We start from the raw sequence: 24594 nt of genomic DNA, 5'->3' as shown, positions 1-24594 counted from the left end.
ATGTGATGGAATAGATACATATATATACATTGCCACTAAAACCCTTTATTGACAGTATTTTGGCATCGTATTTCGGAAGTCTGGTAGATATTTTTTGTTGAATGAAGAGCCTAAAAATATTATACCCTTTGACCTAATATTTTCAGGGAATTTATCCAGAAGAAGAGAAGTCTTTTTTAACAAGATAATCATTGGAAGTTTTTTTTTTTTGTTTGTTTGTTTTTTTTAATCATTGGAAGTTTTATCTAAATACTAACAAAAGCAGGGTGCCTGAGTGGTTCAGTTGGTTAAGTGGCTGCTCAGTGGGGTGTCTGCTTCACCCTCTCTGAGACCTCTGCCACTCCACCCTCTCTGAGACCTCTTCCACTCCACCCTCTCTCCTACTTTCTTTCTCTCTCTCTCTCAAATGAATGAATAAAATCTTTTAAAAATAAGTAAAATTAAGATATTTATTTATTTGAGAGAGAGAGAGAACAGGGGGGAAGATGCAGAGGGAGATGAAGAAACAGACTCCCTACTGATCAGAGAACCCAAGGTGGGGCTTGATCCCAGAACCCTGGAATCATGACCTGGGCCTACAGCAGATGTTTAACCAACTGACCTATTCAGGAGGCCCAACATTCAAAGTATTTGATATGTTAAATGTAATGAGATGCAAAAATTTTTTTTAATTTATTTATTTTACTAATCTCTACACCCAGTACTAGGCTCGAACTCAAAACCTTGAGATTTGGGATGCCTGGGTAGCTCAGCAGTTAGACATCTGCCTTTAGCTCAGGGCATGGTCTAGGAGTCCTGGGATCAAGTCCCTCATCGGGCTCCTTGTAGAGCCTGCTTCTCCCTCTGCCTGTGTCTCTATCTCTCTGTGGGTCTCTCATGAATAAATAAATAAAGCTTAAAAAACAAAAACCCTGAGATTAAGAATTGCTCACTTCTGACTGAGCCTGCCGGCCACCCCAACATACAAAATTCTACCTGTGCTTATTATAGCTATAATTATGCATGCATGTGGTTAAGGACTAAACAGGAACTTGACAAATGAAAAAACATTTGAAAAGAGAGAGGGGCCACCTGGCTGGCTCAATCAATGGAGCTTGCAATTCTTGATTTTAGGGTTATGAGTTTGAGCCCCATGTTGGGTATAGAGATTACTAAATAATTTTTTTTTTTTTTTTTTTTTTTTTTTTTATGATAGTCAGAGAGAGAGAGAGAGAGGCAGAGACACAGGCAGAGGGAGAAGCAGGCTCCATGCACTGGGAGCCCGACGTGGGATTCGATCCTGGGTCTCCAGGATCACGCCCTGGGCCAAAGGCAGGCGCCAAACCGCTGCGCCACCCAGGGATCCCAATAAATTTTTTTTTAAAAGAGAAGCTTCTTTAAAAAGAGAAGCTGGAAATCCTTGGGTGGCTCAGTGGTTTAGCACCTGCCTTTGGCCCAGGGTGTGATCCTGGAGTCCCGGGATCGAGTCCCGCGTCAGGCTCCTGGCAAGGAGCCTACTTCTCCCTCCTCCTGTGTCTCTGCGTCTCTCTCTGCCTCTCTCTCTGTCTGTCATAGATAGATAGATAGATAGATAGATAGATAGATAGATAGATAGATCTTTAAAATAAATAAATAAAAAGAGAAGCTTCTGATGGTCTGTCTTACATTTTTAAATTTCCATTATTATTGATAAAACATTCTTCATAAACTTGGTTTTTTAAATGTCACTTTACCAAGATGAATCTTGTTTTTTCTTAGCCTAAAACAATGGTGGAAGTGGCCTTTGTTCAGTTATCATTCATTTCTTGTCTACTGACAAAGATTGAACACTATTATATATTATACATCTTCTCTGGGGAGATAGAGTAAAATACAGTGGCATAAGATATATAATAAAAGGAGTTTCTTTTTTCTTTTTTTAAATATTTATTTATTTATTTGACAGCACAAGCAGGGGAAGCAGCAGGCAGAGGGAGAGGGAGAAGCAGGCTCCCCACTGAGAAGGGACCCTGGGATCATGACCTGAGCCGAAGGCAGACGCCTAACCAATTGAGCCACCAGACACATCGGAGTTTCCTTTATGAATCACACAAGGAATTTTTTGGAGCTCAAAATAATATCTAGAAGGGATCCCTGGGTGGCTCAGAGGTTTAGCACCTGCGTTCGGCCCAGGGCGTGATCCTGGAGTCCCGGGATCAAGTCCCACATCAGGCTCCCTGCATGGAGCCTGCTTCTCCCTCTCCCTGTGTCTCTGCCTCTCTTTATATGTCTCTCATGAATAAATAAATAAAATATTTAAAAATAATAATAATATCTAGAGAAAGATCTTTCTTCTCATGGGCAAGTACACAATCATATTGTCCTTAATTAAGTCTTTGTGCTATAATGCTCAGGAAGTAAAAGTGAAAAAAGGATTATGTAGTATTATCATTGTTTTAATACTGTTATTATTGAAAGCTTATAATCTTTTAATATACCAGATAAGTAATTAATATGTGACTACAGTCTCTCTTCTCTAGTAATTTGTAGTTTAGAGATAAGTAAGGCTCCCTGCTAATTCTGAGTAGATGGCTTTATACCTAAAAACGCTGTAGGGGAAGAAAAAGCTGAGAATATCTTGTATAGAAATTGTTTTCTTCTAAATAATCTGTACATCAATATTAGCATCTTTGAGTGCTATAAAAATCAATTTCTGTCTTCCATAGGAAGAAGTGAGGACTTGGGTAAAATTAGACTAGTAGGCCAGTTCTTTTATTTACATTCATTCATTCATTCATTCATTCATTTATTTATTTATTTATTTATTTATTTATTTATTTTTATTCACTTATTTATTTTTTTAAAATAGGCTCCATGTCCAGCCTGGACCCCAACATAGGGCTTGAACTCACAACCCTGAGATCAAGACCTGAGCTGAGATCAAGAGTCAAACCCTCGGGGTGCCAGGGTGGCTCAGTGGTTGAGCAGATATCTGCCTTTGTCTCAGGTCGTGATCCCAGGGTCCTGGGATTGAGTCCTATATGGGACTCCCACAGGGAGTCTGCTTCTCTCCCTGTCTATGTCTCTGCCTCTCTCTGTGTGTCTCTCATGAATTAAAAAAAAAAAAAAAAGTCACTCAACTGACTGTGCCATCCAGGCGTTCCTGTACCCTATACCCTATTTTTTCTGATTGGATGGTATTGCCTGGAATTAGGATATAGACTTTGTAATTATATAAATCCCAGAACCCTAAAATCAAAACCTGAGCTGAAGGCAGATGCTTAACCAACTAAGCCACCCAGGCACCCCTACTACATTTTTTTTTTTTTAAGTAAACTCTACTCCCAACAAGGGGCCAGAACTCAAGAGTTGAATGCTCTACTGACTATCACCCATCATTATTTCCTTAGTGTAAGTTCCTAAAATAACTGTAAAGTTTGTTTACACTTGTTAATTTTTGATACATATTGTCTAACCATTTTCCCTTGTTTTTCTTGGTCTTGACTCTCCTTTCCTCCTCTTCATCTTGGTTTGGGATAGGGAATGTATTCTGCTGCTTTGATTTCATTTGTCTTCCCTTTACTCCACTTTCAGCAGACTTAGGCTGTGCCTTTTTCTGTCTGACTCAGTATAGTTTACCTTGATGTCTGTGTGACCTGTGTGGATTTGCTTTCCTCTCTTCATTAGGCTCCAGCTAAAACACTTCGGAGTTTCAGAAACATTGTGAGCCCCTCCATTTTATTAAGCTGCCTTGATTTTTCTATGTATGCATATTTCATATATATATGAATATGAATATGAATGTGTATATATATAGATATAGATATATACATACACATTAAACCTGCATTCAGAGATGTACTCTGTTGTCTTATATGCTTCCTGATTGTAAGGATTTTGCTTTCTTTGTTTTTCCTCTGTTTTAGGTTGTAGGTTTCAGGGAGCCATTGAGACTCAAACTAACCTTGCCATGCTGTTAGTTCCTGGCAGGGATCCCAGTAGGTTAGTGTAGAACAGCCCCATTCTAGGATTTGTTACAGAAGCTGCATGAAAGGTTGACCCCTTGTCAGAGTGCTTGGGGAGATATTCTGTGGCAGCTCATTCACATTCCTTTCCCTTCGTTTGAAAAAGCAAAAAGGTTCTGTCCTTCACATGGTGCTTTGTCATCCCTCTGCAAGAGTGAGGTTAGGGATAAACTCCTTGTTTCCTGGGCCCTCTAGAGACCCAGATATTACCAACTTTTTCATTTCCCTTGTATCAAATGTTTTTCAAGAGTAGATGAAACTACTGCACCATAGGAAATTAAACATTAGAATAGTGTATTACTATTAACTGTTACTTGTTAGACACCAATTCTGTGCCAAGCCCTGTGCCAGACACTTTATTAGATTCTTAGCAATCCTAGAGGCAGATATTATTCTAGTTTTATAGATAAAAAACAAGATTCGAAAAGGCTGGGGTGCCTGGGTGGCTCAGCAGATGAGCATCTGCCTTTGGCTCAAGGCGTGATCCAGGAGTCCCGGGATCGAGTCCCACATCAGGCTCCCTGCATGAAGCCTGCTTCTCCCTCTGCCTGTGTCTCTGCTTCTCTCTCTCTCTCTCTCTCTCTCTCTCTCTCATGAGTAAATAAATGAAATCTTAAAAAAAAAAAAAAAAAGATTTGAAAAGGTTAACTGACTTGCCTAAGATCGCACAGCTAATAGATAGCAAATGTGGACTTCAAATCTAGATTTCTCCCAATCCCAGAACTAGAGAGACTGGACTTAACACTTTCTTGAACATGAATAGTTGAAACCTTTCTCCACACCTTTTCCAGATGGCATAAATGGAGCCCTGTTTTAAGACAAAGAAATGGAAAGAAAAAAAAAAAAAGAGGAATGATCTGACACAGTAGACTAAAATAAGCTTTAGTCAGCCCTCAGATTTCATAGAAGAAACTTGGATCTTTCTAGATTGCAGGTCACTTTATTCCTATAACTTATCAAATTCATTGCCTTTATTATACAGAGCAGATTCTCTCTACATCAGTGTTTCTCTAGCTTCAGTGTACCTGGAGATCTTGGGAAACTCCAGTTTCTGATTTAATAGGTCTAGGGTAGGGCCTGAGATTCTTGGGTTCTAACAGATTCTCCAGTGCACCTTTGAATAGCAAGGGTCTAGACCAGTAATTGTTAAACAGAGGCAGTCATCAGATTCACCTGGAGATCCTTTGGGGAAAAAGTTTTTTAGGCCCCAAAAGTCAGAAATTTCTAATTGGAGGAGTTTTAGCGTAGGCCTGGAAATTGTTTTTGTTTTATAGTTTGTTTTGTTTTTGTTTTCAAAGATTTTATTTATTTGGTAGAGAGAGAGAGAGCAAGCAAGCACACACAGAAGCAGGGAGAGTGGCAGAGGAAGAGGGAGAAGTGGGCTCTCCATTGAGCAGGGAGTCTGATGCTGGGATCAATCCCAGGACCCCCGGGATCATGACCTGAGATGAAGGCAAATGCTTAACTGAGCCACCCAGGCGCCTGTTTTATAGTTTTTCTCTAAGAAAGAAAATTCCTGGGCAGCCCTGGTGGCTCAGTGGTTTAGTGCTGCCTTCAGTCCAGGGCCTGATCCGGGAGACCTGGGATCGAGTCCCACATGAGGCTCCCTGCATGGAGCCTGCTTCTCCCTCTGCCTGTCTTCTCTCTCTCTCTCTGGCTCTCGCTCTCGCTCTGTATCTCTCATGAATAAATAAAGAAAATCTTTAAAAAAAAAAAAAAAGAAAACTCCTCAAGTTATTGTGATAATCAGTTTGGGAATCTAGTCTAGAAGGTAACATGTTATAGATGCATTATCCCACAAAACCACAAAGGTATAAGTGGGTAGTTAACTTTGTTTCATTAAACATTTGAGGGGCTGTGTTGTATAGAGATCATTTGCTTAGAAGAGTGAGAAACCCACTAATGTTTATTAAAAAGGTATAGTTCAGGACGCCTGGGTTGCTCAGTGGTTTGGCACCTGCCTTCGGCCCAGGGCGTGATCCTGGAGACCCGGGATCGAGTCCTGGGTCGGGTTCCCTGCATGGAGCCTGCTTCTCTCTCTGCCTCTCTCTGTCTGTGTCTCTCATGCATAAATAAATAAAATCTTTGAAAAAATTAAAAAATAAAAAGGGATAGTTCACAAACCCCAAGTGCAGGAAGTATCCCTGGATCTCAGCATGAAACAGAGCTAGAAACTGGAAAGCTGGGCAGCCCCGGTGGTGCAGCGGTTTGGCGCCGCCTGCAGCCTAGGGCATGATCCTGGAGACCCTGGATCGAGTCCCACGTCAGGCTCCCTGCATGGAGCCTGCTTCTCCCTCTGCCTGTGTCTCTGCCTCTCTCTCTCTCTGTGTCTCTATGGATAAATAAATAAATAATCTTAAAAAAGAAAAAAGAAACTGGAAAGCCATTAGAAACTAAAGATGTGGGGACCTGGGTGGCTCAGTGGTTGAGTATCTGCCTTGGGCTTAGGGCGTGATCCCGGGGTCCTAGAATTGAGTCCTGCATCGGGCTCCCCACAGAGAGCCTGCTTCTCCCTCTGCCCATGTCTCTGTCTCTCTCTGTGTGTCTCTCATGAATAAATAAAATCTTCAAACAAACAAAAAACTAAGGACGTCCATACTCTCTCTCTTCTGACTGGCTTTGGTAGAAATTAGCCATCCAGACAGTTTGGTCTAGTGCCACCAAGCCAGTTTCACATTCCTGAGAGAATTTGATCAGTCCAATATAGCCTCTGGACTGCTTTTCCCCGAGCCAGGAAGCCACATCTGGACAGTTCTCTGATCTGAAGATCTGGGCTTATATCAGACAGACACCTACTCAGCCCTCCTCTGAGTGCAGGAATGTGAGGTTCCCCTAAAATTCTTGGGCAACCTCCCTGAAAGGTGTCTTCTATAAATGCTTACTATATAGCTTTGCTTTGTTTTTGTTTTTGTTTTTTAAGATTTTATTTTATTTATTTATTCATGAGAGACACATGGAGAGAGGCAGAGAGAGAAGCAGGCTCCTTGCAGGGAGCCCGATGTGGAATTCTGTCCCGGGACCAGGATCAGGCTCTGAGCCAAAGGCAGAGGCTCAACCGCTGAGCCACTTAGGCGTCCCTAGCTTTGCATTGTTGAGGCAGGATTATAGAATAAAATAATATAAACCCCCAGCTCTTTGAATTGGGAGGGTGTTATTAGGTTACTGGGGGAGAAAGACAAAGATTTTTTTTTTTAAGATTGATTGATTGATTGGTTTGTGAGAGACACGGAGAGAGACAGAGACACAGGCCAAGAGAGAAGCAGGCTCTTTGCAGGCAGATGCTTAACCACTGAGCCACCCAGGTGTCCCACAAGTAAAGATTTTAAAGCAGTGTGATATAGGCTTAAGTTGTGGGTAAAGAACTATCTGGGAAACCTGCAACAAAAAAACTTAACCAGCCTGGATATTTAGAGAATATTCAGAGAACACATGTCTAAACTGAATCATGAAAGATTAAGTACATACTGGCCAAGTATAGAAAGGGTGGGGGATGCCTGGGTGGTTCAGTTGGTTAAGCGCCTGCCTCCCACTCAGGTGGTGATCACAAGGTCCTGGGATTGAGCCCTGCCTTGGGCTCCCTGCTCAGTGGGGACTCTACTTCTTCCCCTCTCTGTCTGCCCCTCCCCCACCCTTCTTTTTCTTTTTTTCTGTCTCTCTTAAATAAATAAAAACTTTAAAAGAAAAAAAAAAGAAAAGGGGAAAACATTTCTGGCATTGTGACCAGCATGAGCATGAAACAAAATAATTCTATTTCATTGAAGATTTTGGTGTGAATAATAGTTAATAAGCTGCTATTTCTAGAGCATGGTTCTGTGGCAGGATATAAAGCTAGAGAGGTTGAGGCCAGATTGAGGAGTCTTGATGCTGTGATAAGGAGTTTTTTTGTTTGTTTGTTTGTTTGTTTGTTTGTTTATGAGAGACACACACAGAAAGAGGCAGAGACATAGGCAGAGGGAGGAACAGGCTCCCTGTGGGGAACCTGATGCAGGACTGGATCCCGGGACCCCAGGATCACGCCCTGAGCCTAAGGCAGATACTCAACCACTGAGCCATCCAGGCGTCCCAGGAGTTTAGATTTAAGATTTATTTGTTTATTGGGGTGCCTAGGTGATTTCATTTGGTTAAGCATCTGACTCTTGCTTTCAGCTCAAGAGGTAATCTCATGAGTTGTGGGATCCAGCCCCATGTCAGGCTCTTTGCTCAGTGGGAAGTCTGCTCGAAAGATTATCTCTGGGGCTCCTGGATAGCTCAGTCAGTTAAGCATCTGCCTTTAGCTTGGGTCATGATTCCAAGGTCCTGGGATCAAGCCCTGCGTCAGGGCTCCCTGTTGAGTGGGAAGTCTGCTTTTCCCTCTCCTTCTGCCCCTACTCTCTTCTCCTGTGCGCTCTCTCTCCTCTCAAATAAATAAAAATCTTTTTAAAAAAAATTATCTCCTTCTGCCCTTTCCCCTGCACATTGTTTCTCTCAAATTTAAAAAAAAAAAAAGATTGATTATTATGTATTTTATTTATTTTTATTTTTATATATTTATGATAGTCACACAGAGAGAGATAGAGAGGCAGAGACATAGGCAGAGGGAGAAGCAGGCTCCATGCACCGGGAGCCCGGACGTGGGATTCGATCCCGGGTCTCCAGGATCGCGCCCTGGGCCAAAGGCAGGCGCTAAACCGCTGCGCCACCCAGGGATCCCTTATTATGTATTTTAGAGAGCACAAGCACACGAACAAGTGAGCAGGCTAGGGGTTGTGGGGAGAATCCCTAAGCAGATTCCCTGCAGACCCTGAGACCTTGATGGGAGCTGAAATCAAGAGCCAGCCATTCAACCAACTGAGCCACCCAGGGGCCCCTAAGGATATTTCTAACTGACTTTGGGAGGACTGCCATTTTTATGTAGATAACTGATACGGTACAGAGAATAGTTTCAATGGTGGCCTTGCCTGAAGCAGCAAAGACTACTTGCAGTCCTCTAGAGAGGTGATGAGAAAAAGGATGAGAGGGAGGAGCCAACTGAAAGAATAGTTTCTCCTTTCATAGTCTCCTTCCTGTGCAAGCAGTAGATTACTTTATACAAAGATTTGGCATGATTTGGCTTCATCATAAGAATTGCTGAGAGAATTTTAAGCTAACTTCCTAGATTAAGGTATATGAGGGTACAGATTATTTCTCTTGTTCATAGTCACAGTGCTAGCAGCTAGAACAGTATTTATTTTTTTTAAGATCTTATTTATTTATTCATGAGAGACACAGAGAGAGAGAGGCAGAGACACAGGCAGAGGGAGAAGCAGGCTCCATGCAGGGACCCCGACGTGGAACTTACCCAAGTCTCCAGGATCAGGCCTTGGGCTGAAGGTGGCGCTCAGGAGACCCAGGATCAAGTCCCGCGTTGGGCTCCCTGCATGGAGCCTGCTTCTCCTTCTGCCTGTGTGTGTGTGTGTGTGTGTGTGTGTGTGTCTGTCTGTCTGTCTCTGTCTTCTCTGTCTCATGAATAAATATAAATCAGTCAGTCTTGTAGAGTGGAAAGGGGTTAGGTTGGAAAGGAGGTGGAGAAGAACATTTCAGGCAGAAGCAACAGTATGAACAAAGGCATGGAGGCATAGAAGAAAATGGTATATGTGTTAGAGATAACTCTTGTCATATGTCTCTGGTCACTCCAACAAATCTAATGTTTCTAGTACATTAAATAGTAGTCTTGATGGGCTCTGGGAATGGTTTTGTTTCTAAGTTTCAGTGCATGGGTTGAGAATGAGATGTTTAAAGTATGTCCAAACTGGCAGAAAATCCTTAGTTGGGTTCTTTCTTTAGGTCCATAGTCTAACGCTAGTCTTCTTTGAGGCTGTCTTTGAATCCCTGGTAGAATTTACTACTTGCTAATCTGTGTTTATGTAGCGTATTATGCCTGCCTCTGTTGTGTTTTCTTACTTTCATATTTCATTTGACTAATAGCCCTGACTATGCCTTTACCAATTCCCAGGGTCTGATATACAGTAGACATTAATTAATTAAAGTTTGATGGATAATTGAATGAATGGGTGCTTGTACCCAGGGTTAGCCACATAAAAGAGAACTGTCAGCTTCTGTGTCCCTTTTCTTGTAGCTGTTTGTAGTGGATGTGCAGACAAGCCAGATCACCAAGATTCCCATTCTGAAGGACCGGGAGCCTGGAGGTGTGACCCAGCAGGGCTGTGGCATCCATGCCATCGAGCTGAATCCCTCCAGAACTCTGTTAGCCACTGGAGGAGACAACCCCAACAGTCTTGCCATCTACCGGCTACCTACACTAGATCCTGTGTGTGTGGGTGATGTAAGTTTCTCCAGTAACTGTAGTTAGAGGTAGCTTTGTTCTTAAGCAGAGCCTGGTAGATAACATGGACCCTCCTCCTACACACCCTCTGGAAAGGAATAGTTTCCTCTAGATTTCTGCTGACTATCGGGGTTTGGGGGTGAGGTATGAGGGTAGAAATATCAGAATGGGGACTGAACTCCCCATAGGAATATTGACGGAGAGCATATGTTTGATAAAGGGGTGAGCAACATACTTCAGGGGCCCACAGCAGTGGGTTGGTCTACATATCTCCCACTGCCCATAGTCAGAGAGCAAAGTTTATTAAATCATTCAGCAACTATTTATTGAGCTTTCTATGTCCAGGCATTGTTTTAGACGCTGGGGACATGTAGTGAATATAACAGATAAAGCTCCCTCACCTCTTGAAGCCTGCGTTCTAGTAGAGGGAGACATATAAACCAATATATAGACAAATAAATATTTACCACCAGTATGTCAGTGTGACAAGTACCATAGAGAAGAGTAAAGGCAGATTGAAGGGACAGAGAGAGTGGTGGTGAATGCAATTTCAGAGGATGTTCAGGGAAGTCCTCATTGAAAAGAAGATGTTTGAGTAGGGAGACACAGAGGAATGAGAGCGGGTACAAGACATGTTGATGTCTGGAAGAAAAGAGTCCCAAGGACTCTTTGGGAAGGAACACCCAAGAGGTTGGGTATAGCTCTTGTACTAGGAAGTTAAGCACAGAGGAGAGTGGTAGGAATAGGTTAGAGGGATAAGAGGTGAGTGATTATGTGTAGGAGCCCCAGATAAGACATCCGGAGGTAGAAGGCCAGAGCTGTGTGTCTACCAGACATGTTCATTGCCCATAGGAATGCCAGTTTCATTACAACTTTGAGCTCCTCAAGACAAAGTTAAAAATTACAGGATCCTGCCCTCTGGGTTGAGATAATCAGAGATAGGAATTGTAATTTTTACAAAGATATTTTCAGTCAGACTATGCTTTTCAAGAGTGTGTGTTGTAATCCTTTTTTACTAATTTCTTTTTTTCCCCTCTCTCTTTGTACCTGTCACTCCTTCTCTCCAAGGATGGACACAAGGACTGGATCTTTTCCATAGCATGGATCAGTGATACTATGGCGGTGTCTGGTAAAATTGACCTTTTGTATGGAGTTTTGGTGTGGCAGGGAGGAAGGGGTAGTAGTGTGATTGGAAATAGTCCAGTAAATAGACCATTGGCCAGGAGCCAGGATCTTATTACCAGTATTGGCTCTTTGACGTACCATGTGTCCTTGGATAAATCATAAGAGTTACCAGCATTCTTCATTTATTCACTCAGCCTTCTTCCCAAAAGTATGTGTGACAGTGTGTTAACCTCAATGTTTTTGTGGGGCTTCATTTTGACAATGTTGTGAAAGTGTTTTGGAATAGTTGATGTGCAATATTAGGAGTAGTTATTTTCTGTACAGCTATATAGTGTGTTTTTTGTTGATAAAAGCTGTGTAGGATTGAGGGGATTTCTTTCCCAATGGTAGACATCAGAAAAAAAAAATGGAAATGAGTGTAGAGAGGGTAACCTAGAGATACACAATACAATTCCCCAGGTCTAGATTCCCAAATCAAAATAATCATAATAGTAACTAAATTGAATGCCTCACGTGTTATTTCATACAATCCTCAGAACAGTACTAAAAGATTAGCATTATTAGCCTCATTTCTCTTTTTTAAGATGTATTTTTATTTATTTATGATAGACATAGAGAGAAAGAGAGGCAGAGACACAGGCAGAGGGAGAAGCAGGCTCCATGCTGGGAGCCCGACATGGGATTCGATCCCGGGTCTCCAGGATCGCACCCCAGGCCAAAGGCAGGCGCGAAACCGCTGAGCCACCCAGGGATCCCCTAGCCTCATTTCTCAAATCAGAAAATTTAAATTCTGAGAGGTTATAATAACTTAGCAGAGGCCACACAAATAGTAACAGGTGGAATCAGGATCTGAATCCACATGTGATTTCAAAGCCTGTGCTTAGAACTGCTCCTAACAGTGGCCCCTGGCTGGCTCACTTAGAAGAGCATCTGACTCTGAACTTGGTGCCATGAGTTCAAGCCCCACATTGGGTGTAGAGATTACTTAAATAAATGAAACTTAAAAACCAACATCTACTCCAACCGATATTGCACTGTATGTCAACTAACAAAATTTAAATAAAAGAACTAATAAAGCTAAGGGAATATAAATATTTCTTCTTTCAATTATTTGCAGGGCAGTAGAAAGCAGCCAAGAGGGAAAATAAATTTAATGAACAAACATAATCACAGGTCAGAATTACCCAGAAGGGGTTCAGAAGCTTTTGGATTCCCTGTCATTTGTCTCCCCAAAGAGTGAGAGCTGCTTAAGGGTAGTCTTGTCACCTTTATATAATAGGGATTGCTTCTATGACAGTAACCTGTACTAAATGTGATTGTTGGGAGCAAGGATTTGGCTTGCTTTGGGAGCCTCCCATCTTCTTTCAGATACCCTACCAAGATCTGTGTTTTCAGGCTGATAACTCCCATGTCTACATTTTCTTTTTTATTTTAACCACATCTACATTTTCTGAACAGTTTAGCAGATTTTAAGAACATGGGCTTTTTTTCTTAATAATTTTTTTTTTTTTTTTTAATTTATGATAGTCACAGAGAGAGAGAGGCAGAGACATAGGCAGAGGGAGAAGCAGGCCCCATACACCGGGAGCCCGATGTGGGATTCGATCCTGGGTCTCCAGGATCGTGCCCTGGGCCAAAGGCAGGCGCCAAACCGCTGCGCCACCCAGGTATCCCAGAACATGGGCTTTGATATTAGAGGTTTGAGTTTGAATCCTCATCCAACCACTTATCACTGAGAATGTTCAGGGGTTGGTACTCATCATTAAGTCTGAACATTAACATCACTTGGGCAAGTTACCCTAAGCTTTTTAAGACTTGATTTTCTTCATCTGTAACATGGATACTTCAGAGTTTCACTGAGAAGATTAAATGAAATAATGCATAGTGGCTGCTGTATTGAAAATGCTTAATGCTTAGGGGCGCCTGGGTGGCTCAGTCAGTTAAAATTTTTTTTTTTTTTTTTTTTTTTAAAGATTTTATTTATTCACGAGACACACAGAGACGGTGGCCGAAACATAGGCAGAGAGAGAAGCAGAGAAGCAGGCTCCCTGCTGGTAGCCTGATGCAGGACTCCATCTCAGACCCCAGCATCATGACCTGAGCCAAAGGCAGATGTTCAACCACTGAACCACCTAGGTGCCCAAATGTCCAGCTCTTGATTTTGTCTCGGGTCATGAACTCGGGGTTGTGAGATTGAGCCTCATGTTGGGCCCTGTGCTGAGCGTGGAGCCTGCTTATGATTTTCTCTCTGCCCCTCCTCCCCCTAAAAAAAAGAAAATGCTCAATACTTGTTAACTGATGTTAATGTTATACTTAATGATGAGTACCAACCCCTGAATATTCTACCTCAGACTCAGTATATTCATACTCATCATTTTTCTTCCAAGACCCTCTCCCCCATTGGCATATATTTCTGAATGCTTCTACCTTCCACACAGGTGCATGGTCAGAAAACTAAGATGCCTCTTAGGATCCTATCTCCTTAGATTACCAAGCCATGTTGATACTGTTTTCTAAAATATCTCTTATAAACATTGTATGTTACCTATACTTTAGTAATTAAAACAACCATCTTAGATACAATTTCTTTTTTTTTCTTAAAGATTTTATTTATTCATGAGACACACAGAGAGGCAGACACAGGCAGAGGGAGAAGCAGGCTCCATGCAGGGAGCCTGATGTGGGACTCAATCCTGGGACTCTAGGATCACGCCCTGGGCTGAAGGCAGGCGCGCTAAACTGCTGAGCCACCCAGGGATGCCCTACAATTTCTTTTCTACTCTGCTGGTGTACTTATCATCTATATCTTGAATAACCCCTAATATCCTTCCATATTTTTTCTCTGCTTCTGTTCTTGTCTTCTCCAATCCAATCTTTTTTGTTTTTTAAGATTTTATTTATTAGACATGGAGATAGAGCACAAACAGTGGCAGTGGCAGGCAGAGGGAGGGGGGGAAAGCATGCTTACCACTAAGCAGGGAACCCAATGCAGGGCTCAATCCCAGAATCCTAGAATCCTGGGATTGAGAACCTGCACCAAAGACAGATGCTTAACTGACTGAGCCACCTAGGCACCCCTTCTCCAATCGAGTCCTCATGATGCTGCCAAACTCGTTCTTTAAATAATTTTTTCCTTATTAAAGAAATATGTGTTTATCATAAGAAATGTTTTAATATGGATTAAAAAGGCAGTAAGAATTATCAATCTCTCTATCCAGGGACAACTACTGTTAATATTTTAAAATATATCTTAACAGTCATTATTCAGTGCATATCTTTTTATTTGGTTAAAATGGGATCATACAAAGGGATGAATATATAGATAAATATACCAGGTATAATAAAATGTTGATGGTAGACTATACTTGTAATTGAACAGTTCATTATAAAACTCAGTATTTAAAAAAATAAAATAAAACTCAGTATTTCAGTGTGCTTGAATTTTTCACAATAAAACTTGTATAGTTTTACTTTTTTTAATTTGCATAATAAACCATGCATAGTTCTATCTCCAGATGTGTCCTTCTCTCTGGCCTTTTCTAGATTTCACATGTAATAAAACCTCTGCTTTGAATCTCTGCCCATAAGCCTTATGAAGCCAACAAATTAGATGATATTTCTCTCAAGTTAGATAATTTTTATTATGAAGCATTCAGGAGATTTGCAATGTGGAAAGGGTACCTTTTAGTCTAAAGGAGAGGGATCCCTGGGTGGCGCAGCAGTTTGGCGCCTGCCTTTGGCCCAGGGCACGATCCTGGAGACCCAGGATCGAATCCCACGTTGGGCTCCCGGTGCATGGAGCCTGCTTCTCCCTCTGCCTGTGTCTCTGCCTCTCTCTCTCTCTCTCTCTCTCTGTGACTATCATAAATAAATAAAATTTTTTTTAAAAAATTTAAAAAAGGAAAGTTTTAGTCTAAAGGAGAGTTGTCAAATAACTTTACTAGAAAGGATTTTTTCAATTTTAAAAAAAGTGTTATGTTTATTTTTAAGTAGGCTCCGTGCCCAGCCTGGAGCCCAACATGGGGCTTGAACTCATGACCCTGAGATCAAGAGTGGCATGCTGTACCAACTGAGCCAGCCAGGTGCCCCAAACATGGGAATTATGGTCCCTGTGGGTCCATGGAAAGCCTTCAAGAGGTTCATGAACCTCCCTGAAATTGTACAATGTGGTGTTTTGTGTATTTTTCTAGATAAAGGAGTCTTTAACATTCCTAGGTCTCTTAGAGGCATGTAAGAGTCAAAAAAGATTAAGCACCACTGATTTAAGGTAGAGGTTCCCCAATGCTACTGCCCAGCAAACATCACCTGTGCATGCATGCCCAAGTGATCTAAGCATTTGACTTGGAAAATTACTGAGCATTGTCAAACTATATAATGCTCTCTTTTAAAAAAAAATATCACTGAGACTCCTGGGTGGCTCAGCAGTTGAGTGTCTGCCTTTGGCTTAGGGTGTGATCCCAGAGTTCCTTGATTGAGTGCCACATCGTGCTCCCTGCATGGAGCCTGCTTCTCCCTCTGCCTGTGTCTCTGCCTCTCTCTCTCTCTCTCTCTCTCTCTCTCTGTGTGTCTCTCATGAATAAATAAAATCTTAAAATTTAAATTAAAAAAATCTCACCAAAGATTAAATGTTACATTTAACTCCTACATTTTAGTTGAATCATCCTCTTGACGTAGCTATTAATATATATTGTTCTTTTTGTAGTGGGGCACCTGACCAAGTTCAGCACATATGAGGATAGTGCACAAAGAGCTAGACTAAAAAAGTACATCTTGGTTTCTGTAGGACTGTCCCATGGAGAGTTGGGTATGTCTGACATCTGTGGTCTCTCCTTGCCCTGTAGGCTCACGGGATGGCTCTATGGGACTCTGGGAGGTGACAGACGATGTGTTGACCAAAAGTGATGCAAGGCACAATGTATCACGGGTCCCTGTGTATGCTCACATCACTCACAAGGCCTTAAAGGACATTCCCAAGGAGGACACAAACCCTGACAACTGCAAGGTCCGGGCTTTGGCCTTCAACAACAAGAACAAGGTATGAGGTCGCCAAAGAGGAAGGCTGTTTCTCTTGCTTCAACTTCTTGGCTTATATCTTGGCACTTTGCTTCTCTTCCCAAGTCAGTTCTTGCTACATAGTTTAGTTCTGAGCCCATGGAAGATTGAAGGCTGAGGGTTGCTGGTGAGAAATTATAACTGAGATTGTGAAACCCAGCCCTTGCGTTGAGTTGTGCAGTATTTCTCTGGAGGGTCTGTATTTGTGGGTCAGCCTCTCAGAGTTACCTCAGAGCCACCTGTTTTTTACTATCTCTCATTTGCACATGCCTTTGCTGGTGCTCTATTTTGGGTGTGATTTTCATAAATCCCTCCAAAAATGATTGCTTTTTCGCTTTGGTATTGTTTCTTTTTATTCTTCACTGCCTCTTCTCAACACTGCCAGCAGATCTTAACCTAATCATTGGGTCATATCTGAAACTAGGTGTATTAAGTAGAATATTGGGATGGAGACTCAGACCTCAAAGAAGAGAAAAGCTCCCAAAATCTGAATCAGGCCACGATTTATAGGGTAGTTGCCTTAGTCTCCTATCTCATGGCCACAATTATTCCTTAGAGATAGATTTAGATCCTCCACTCATAGAACTCTCAAACTGCGATTTATGAAACTGTCCTTCATATGTGTGCTCTACTGTAACTATCCAATGGGATGTCATGGGAATGATTGCATAGTAAGAGCTTTTTGAACCATGGGTGTTTACATTACTGCTAGAACCTGGCTTCCTGCTTGAGTTCTCCCAAGAAGCAACCTTGATTTAATATGGTTTAATAAGGGGATCCCTGGGTGGCTCAGTGGTTTAGCGCCTGCCTTTGGCCTGGGATATGATCCTGGGGTCCCGAGATCGTGGGGTCCCAAGATCGAGTCCCATGTCAGGTTCCCTGCAGGGAATCTGCTTCTCCCTCTACCTGTGTCTCTGCCTCTCTCTCTCTCTCTCTCTCTCTCTTCCTCCTCCTCCCTCTCTCACGAATAAATAAATAAATAAAATAAATAAATAAATAAATAAATAAATAAAAATTTTTAAAGAATAATAATGGTTTAATAATAATTAGCTGTCCAGCTACATTTTAGAGTAAGATGATGGGCTGACAATCCCTGGCTCCCCTCCTGGAATCATCATGGGTTAAGAATGAAGAATGGGAGGACCCCAACCTTCAGGGTCTTCCCCTGCTTATTACCATATATTAGTTGCTAGCTATTGAAATATAACCTGTTTTTCATTGCTCTTGTAGGAACTGGGAGCAGTATCTCTGGATGGTTATTTCCATCTCTGGAAGGCTGAAAATACACTGTCTAAGGTGTGATGAACATGACTCAGTGATTTTACCTAAAAATTCACCTTTTGGTTAAAATACTTTCATTCTTCCTGAGCCTTTTTGTTCTTGTCTAAAACACCAGTTTCAGGGCACCTGGGGGGCTCAGTGGTTGAGCATCTGTGGTCGGCTCAGGTCATGATCCAGGGTCCTAGGATCAGGTCCTGTATCAGGCTTCCCTCAGGGAACCTGTTTCTCCCTCTGCCTATGTCTCTGCCTCTCTGTGTCTCTCATGAATAAATAATAATAAGTAAGTAAATAAAGTCTTTAAAATAAATAAAAATAAATAATAAACCACTGGTTTCCACTGGGCATGTTACTGCACAGTGCATGGAACCCTGAGTCTGACTTGCCTCTCAAGACTTTTCAAGAGATCAGAGGGGGACATTTTTTCACATTGCAAAAGACTTACTGAGAGACTCCTTTAACTAGCAGTCCTCTAGTCAAGGCTTTTAAGTATCTGCTTATGGAGATGCCTGGGTGGCTCAGTCGGTTAAGCGTTTGCCTTTGGCTCAAGTCATGATCTCAGAGTCCTGGGATTGAGTCCCTCATTGGGCTCCCTACTCTTGGGGAGCCTGCTTCTCCTCTCCCTCTGTTTGCCACTCCCTCTGCTTATTCTTGCTCTCTGTCAAATCAATTAATTAATTAGATAGATTAGATAGATAAATTAATAGTATTTGCTTATGGATTATTGACCATTTGGCATGTTGTAAGGGCAGGAGAACCTAAAGGTTAGAAATGACTGGCAAATCAAAAAAAAAAAAAAAAGAAAAGAAAAGAAATGACTGGCAACTAAAAATCAATTAAACTAAGATAAACAATCTCTGAAATAATAGGTAATGAGAATATTTACAATCCTTACAAGCAATTTTTGCATAAAGTCAGACCTACCTCTGGGTTCCCCTTTTTGTCCCAGAGGCTTTTACTGCTTATTACTTCTATGATAGACTCTCCCAAGAGGAAGCAGAGTTCCAGGAATTATGACTCATTCATGTCATAGCAGCCTTTGAGCTCCACTGACCTTGCTTCATGCCTGCCTTACATGCGGTAGGCATTCACTGAAGATTGGCTGAATGACAAGGATCCAGGATTAAGGCTGAGTGATATTAGCTGAGGTTGAGCCAGTTTCATGGGTGTGTTTTTTGTAGTGTACAATTCCTGTACAACTGGGGAGCTAGGCTGAGAATAGCCAGAAAATCAGTGAGGAGGGTGGTAGCAGAGAGGGTCATGGCAGAGAACAAGAGTGTGACCTTAGCTTTCTGCCCTGGGATTATCCTTGGAAATAACCTGCCGATGTAGGCCTTTCTGTTTCTGATTATTTAATTTCAGTTTAATCTTTTTTCCTAATCAGTCCTCTTCAGTATTGAGATCTTATTACTTACTATAATCACCCTCTCTTTTCTTATTTACTTAGTAGTAGAACAGGGCTTTATTTCCTTAATCAGGGCTTGTCTTTTTGTCTCTGACTTTGTGTGGCTTGTGTATGAAGGAAGCCCACAGAATTGGGCATCTAAGAACCTTGCCCTATGGTATTCTCTCTGGTAGTGCTATGGGTGCATCACTCCTTTCTCTGTTTCAGCTCCTGTCCACCAAACTACCATATTGCCGTGAGAATGTGTGCCTGGCCTATGGTAGTGAATGGTCAGTATATGCAGTGGGCTCCCAAGCTCATGTCTCCTTCCTGGATCCACGGCAGCCATCATACAATGTCAAATCTGTTTGCTCCAGGGAGCGAGGCAGTGGTAAGAGTCCCATATGCCCCTGAGGCTTATAGCTGCATTGCAAGTGGGCTTTGATTTTAGTTTCTATGTTGGTTTCAAAACAAGTGTAGTGATATTTATGGAACTTGGTGAAGGTGTTTAGTGCCATAAGAAGGGAGGTTAATTAAAAATCTGCAAATGGCAACAGAGCTTCAAGCACCACAGGCAAATTTGTGGCCGCAGAAACTGTTAGTGGAAACCCAGTAGTCAGGATTTTGATGGTTTTCATATTCTTTTCACAGATCTTGACTTCCCTGTGGTAGTTTTTTACTGGTGCCCTGTCTGAACTATAAAATTCATTTTATGCTAAAGGATGATGTGCAATGAGGAGTTTACCAAGAGCATGAGGAAACTTGAGAATGATGGGTATATTCGTTACTTTGATTGTAGTGTAGTGTCATGGGTTTATATATATGTTAAAACTTAAAATTGTATACTTTAAATATGTACAGTATATTGTTTGTCAATTATACCTCAGTATAAAGCTAAAGAAAATACTGTTCTGACCACTGGGTGAATTCAGCTTCAACCTCCCATCTTTTATAACATATTTTCTCCAAGAGCACTCTTTCATTATCAAGGAATAAAAAGACTTATGTTTGTACTATAAGATTTCAAAGTACCTTTATCTGCCATCTTATTTCATCTTACCCAGAACCCCATAGGAAGCAGGTAGGAAAAGGTAAGGTTAGTGTTAATCCTATTTTATAGATGAGGAGACTGAAACCCAGAGCAGTTAAGTAACATGCTCAAATCACACAGGTTGGTGGAAGAACAGCCATGCACTAGAACTGAGATCATTCAGATTAACAGTGTATTTTCTTCATCTCTCTGTTCCCCTTCTTGTGCAAAAATGTGGATACATTATCTTGGAGTCTAAAAAGCACAATATGGATTACAATTTAGCCTCTCTCAAGTAGTGTTTATTTTCATGCAAATAACACAAAAGTGACTTTTGTTTTGGGGGTTTGTTTTCGATTATAGTGAAGACACTCATGTTTCAGAGCAGAAAGAATAATGTGTGTAGTGAGAGTTGTAAGGGGAAGAATAAATAGGCTTGGATGGAATAATGTCTGCAATGAAAAGCTTTAAGAGGGGCACCTGGCTGGCTCAGTCAGTGTAGCATGTGATTCTTGTCTTGTGATTTTGAGCTCCACATTAGATAGATTACTTTAAAAATTAAAAAAAAAAAAGAAATCTTAAAAAATTAAAAATTAAATTAAAAAAATATGTATTTGTGTGTGGAGCCCAACGCAGGGCCTGAACTTAGATCCCTGAGCTCAGGACCTGAGCTAAGATCAAGAATCCAACACTTAACCAACTGAGCTATCGAGGCACGCCTCTAAATATAAAATCTTTAAAAAAGGGGGGGGGGCTTAAAGAGATTTTGGTTACTATTACAGGAGTAGCTATCATGCCTAATAAGGAAATACTGATTCCACAGGTATTACTGAGCACCTCTTATATGCCAAGAGACATCTTGTATCCCATACCCTTACTTATCCACAGATGCAATACCAGATAAAAGACCTCTTGCAGTGCTGTGGTAGTAATTTTAGGTCAGATAGGAAAAAGTCCTTATTAATATAATGATTTGTAAATAATGCAGGTTACTGTTTCAGTACAAGTTGGAAATACACTTAGGGAGAGTTTAGAGTTATGAAAGATGCCTCCATGATGAGTCAAGAGTAGGGGGCCATTAAAAAAAAAAAAAAAAAGAGTAGGGGGCCAGGGAGGTTTGGGCACACTTTTAAGGTCTTAGGCCAAAGGCATCTTAGACCTCATCAGGCTTCTGGCACTTCCCTAAGGCTTATGGGAGGGTTCCTTTTAGTGTATGAATGGGCATTGTGAGACCAGGGTTCTCAAGCTTTCACATGAGCTATCTGTGCTGTATATCCCTGGGAAAAGCACTGTCTGGTAGATCGAGGTGCCATGTGAGTTCAGTGCCAGAGAAATTCAGGTAGCAGACCATCAATGTGTACTCTTCCCCTATTCATTGCCCTTTATTTTTCTCTCTCTCAGGGATCCGGTCAGTGAGCTTTTATGAGCACATCATCACTGTGGGCACAGGGCAGGGCTCCCTGCTGTTCTATGACATCCGAGCTCAGAGATTCCTGGAAGAGAGGCTCTCAGCTTGTTATGGGTCCAAGCCCAGACTTGCAGGGGAGAATCTGAAACTAACCACTGGCAAAGGCTGGCTGGTGAGTAAGCCCCTGCCTGACACAGTTACTGAACAGAGAAGAAAAATTATGTTCAGTCTGCCCACCTACTCCCACCCCCACTGATACACCAGCTTCTCACATACTCCTTAGAGCAGAGAAAGGCACTTTCCCTTGATTTTGCTCTGTGTCTACATATCCATGGGAAAACTGAGGCTCAGTTAAGACACACTAGTTGACTGTAGGTGATAATAGAGCAGGAAGGAGAAGGAACCCCCTCCCCCTCCCACTGTGGCTGCCATTGAATTACTAAAGAGTGGTTCTAGCTTTCCTGAGACCTTAGGTTTATATAGCAGTTCTTCAGCCTGCTCAGTTCCTCCCTAATGTTCATTTGGAAAAATGAGGCTCCAATTCCTATGAGTACCAGTCAGAGTCTCTTGACATCAGATTAGATGCAGGACCCTCTCCTCTTAAGACCAGAAGGCATTCCTGTCCCTTCCTACCCCCTTTTCTGCCCCATGGCCTAGAGGTACTAACAGAGTCTCTTATTCTTCCCATAGAATCATGATGAAACCTGGAGGAATTACTTTTCGGACATTGATTTCTTCCCCAATGCTGTTTACACCCACTGCTACGACTCGTCCGGAACGAAACTCTTTGTGGCAGGAGGCCCCCTCCCTTCAGGGCTTCATGGAAACTATGCTGGACTCTGGAGTTAATGACAACTAATTCTCCCAAAATGCAGAGATTTACACTAATTTCAATCCTTAGTTTTCTTGATTTTTTTTTCTATTTTCTTCCAATTGTGTGAGGCCCTCATTTTAGTGGGAACATGAGAGTTTGCCTATGATTTAGGCACTTGACAGGAAGCTCTGTACAGATATCTGAAGTGTTTTTTATCGTTGGGGGTTTTTTTTTTTTCCTTTTTTTGCTTTCGGTAATCAGAATTTTACTGTCTTTTTTTCTTTCTGGCTTCTCAACCAAACATTGTTAATTCTTATTTGTATTTTTTCTTTAAGTGACACACACTCTCCCCTCTCACTTCTTTAGGCTGGCGTAGTCATTCTCACCCTTACTTCACTCTTGAGAGGTAGGGCTCCTTTATAATTATGTGGTCGCTGTCAGACTTTCTGTGAAAGTTTGGGGGCTGTGTGTTTGTGTGTGTTTGTGTGTGTGAGAAAGAAAGAACTTGTGTGCCTGCAAATACTGTGTGTCACTGAAATTACCTGGAGTAAGAATTACTTGTAATTAAAATATTTATAAAAAAAAGACAACTTTATTCACAGAGTCAGCTTTGGGACTAGTCTTTACTTGTTTTTTAAAGTCTAACAGCACTGATAATAGGAAGTAAAAACAGAAAAAAACAATCACCACCAGGAAAACCCTTTGAGTTAGATTGCAGGCTTCCTGGTGACACTCACACCAGGACTCCAGAGTGATCCGTTCCCTACCTAACTTCCCAACTTTGTGTTCCCAGGTGAGAATACTTCTGTGTGTCATTTCCACTTTAACTTCCCATCTGCTTAGCCAGTGGCCACTCCCCTAAAACATCAGGGTCTACATCCAGATGCAGTTCTGGAGGCTGCAGAAGGCTTGGTAGAATTTGGTAAAGATAATCCCTATCCCAGCCTTCCTTTACCTTCCCTCAAACAAGACCTGATCTGGTATCTCAGGGGCCTGGAGCAGGGGGCCTTAAGTTTGCTAAGTAAGATTCACATACTCAGTCCCCTTGGTTTTGGAGAGAAACTTCTCCTTTGCCTTTCTTCTAATCTCCCCAATAGGTTTTGCTTTGCTTTTCTAAATTGGGTTCAGCCCAGGAGGGTGGGGGTAAGCAGAGGGTTTATCTGTGTGTAGTGAGTGCTTCATGTGTGGAATGTTCATTTTTTTTATTACAGTGGGGCTGGAGTTGAAGCCACCTCTCCCACTCTGTTGGCTCAGCCCTGGGATGGTGGTGGGTGGCCTATAGCCAGCAACGTTGTGCATGTAAAAACATCGATGTGACTAGTAATTTGTTCCTCCCTTGAACTGTGTTTAGTCTGAAGTTTTGAAACTTGCAGGCAACTGACCATGATGTCCAGTTATTCCTTGCTTTTTACGCATCATGTTGCAGATAGCAGCTGTTCCCACCCACAAATTCCTCCTCCATTCTAAGCACATACTCTTCTTCTGTCAACAGTCCATCCTGGGGAAAGGAAAAGTCTTATTTATTCCTGCACTCTAGTTTCTAATTTGCTCTCCCAGTTATCCCCCTCTGCTCTGGGTCTCATTGGGGAGATTGAAAAAAAGAGTGCCTTCTCCTTGGTAATGGGGGCTGGTGGGGAAGGGAGACAGCAAGTCTACCCTATCTTGGTGATACATCAGGTGCACACCACAGGTTCTAGAATTCTCATCTTCTAACCTAGATAAATAGGTGCTATAAACAGGGAATTAAGTAAAATGCTGGATACTTAGATCTTTTAATTGTCTTAATTTTTTTTCTATTATTAAACTACAGGCTGTAGATTTCTTAGTTCTCACAGAACTTCTATCATTTTAAACCAACTTGTATATTTAAAAAAAAGATCTTAAGTAGGATGTTTTGTACTGTTGCCAGACCCTCTTCTGTGATGGGTAATATGTTTGTTTGAAATTTTGTTTTTAAAAATGTAGCACTTGACTTTTTGCCAAGTAAAAAAAATAAATATTATTCCAGTTGCAAAGTGGTTTGACTGAGTATGTATAGCCAAGAAGCAGCAGGAAAAGGGCCCCAAATGACTGGTTGGAAGGTTACCTTGGGGCGGCTAGGATTCTTGGAGCAGAAGAGGAACACAAGAGTTCCCTGAAAATTAGAAACTGATCAGGTGCAAACATACAAACTCTTAAGACCTGCTTGCTCCTTCTCCTCTGCTCATGCTCTCTCACTC

The 24594-nt window shown here is 41.7% G+C and overlaps 1 protein-coding gene across 2 annotated transcripts in view; it reads left to right on the top strand.

The window, feature by feature from the left end:
• Window positions 1-24390, top strand: part of DCAF12 (DDB1 and CUL4 associated factor 12) — a 34665-nt gene extending 10275 nt beyond the window's left edge. For both annotated transcript variants that reach the window (XM_077912320.1, XM_077912319.1), the window contains exons 3-9: window positions 10078-10284; window positions 11353-11413; window positions 16251-16444; window positions 17692-17757; window positions 19352-19514; window positions 21555-21733; window positions 22252-24390. In XM_077912320.1, coding sequence (XP_077768446.1) covers window positions 10078-10284; window positions 11353-11413; window positions 16251-16444; window positions 17692-17757; window positions 19352-19514; window positions 21555-21733; window positions 22252-22410 — 1029 coding nt within the window. In that variant the 3' untranslated portion in view covers window positions 22411-24390. The remainder of the gene's footprint in view (window positions 1-10077; window positions 10285-11352; window positions 11414-16250; window positions 16445-17691; window positions 17758-19351; window positions 19515-21554; window positions 21734-22251) is intronic.
• Window positions 24391-24594: the final 204 nt, after the last annotated feature.

This window comes from Canis aureus, chromosome 10 (genome assembly GCF_053574225.1).
Source record: "Canis aureus isolate CA01 chromosome 10, VMU_Caureus_v.1.0, whole genome shotgun sequence".
Lineage (NCBI taxonomy): Eukaryota > Metazoa > Chordata > Mammalia > Carnivora > Canidae > Canis > Canis aureus.
Note: the sequence above shows the minus strand (reverse complement) of the source record. Positions and strands in the feature narration are given on the sequence as shown.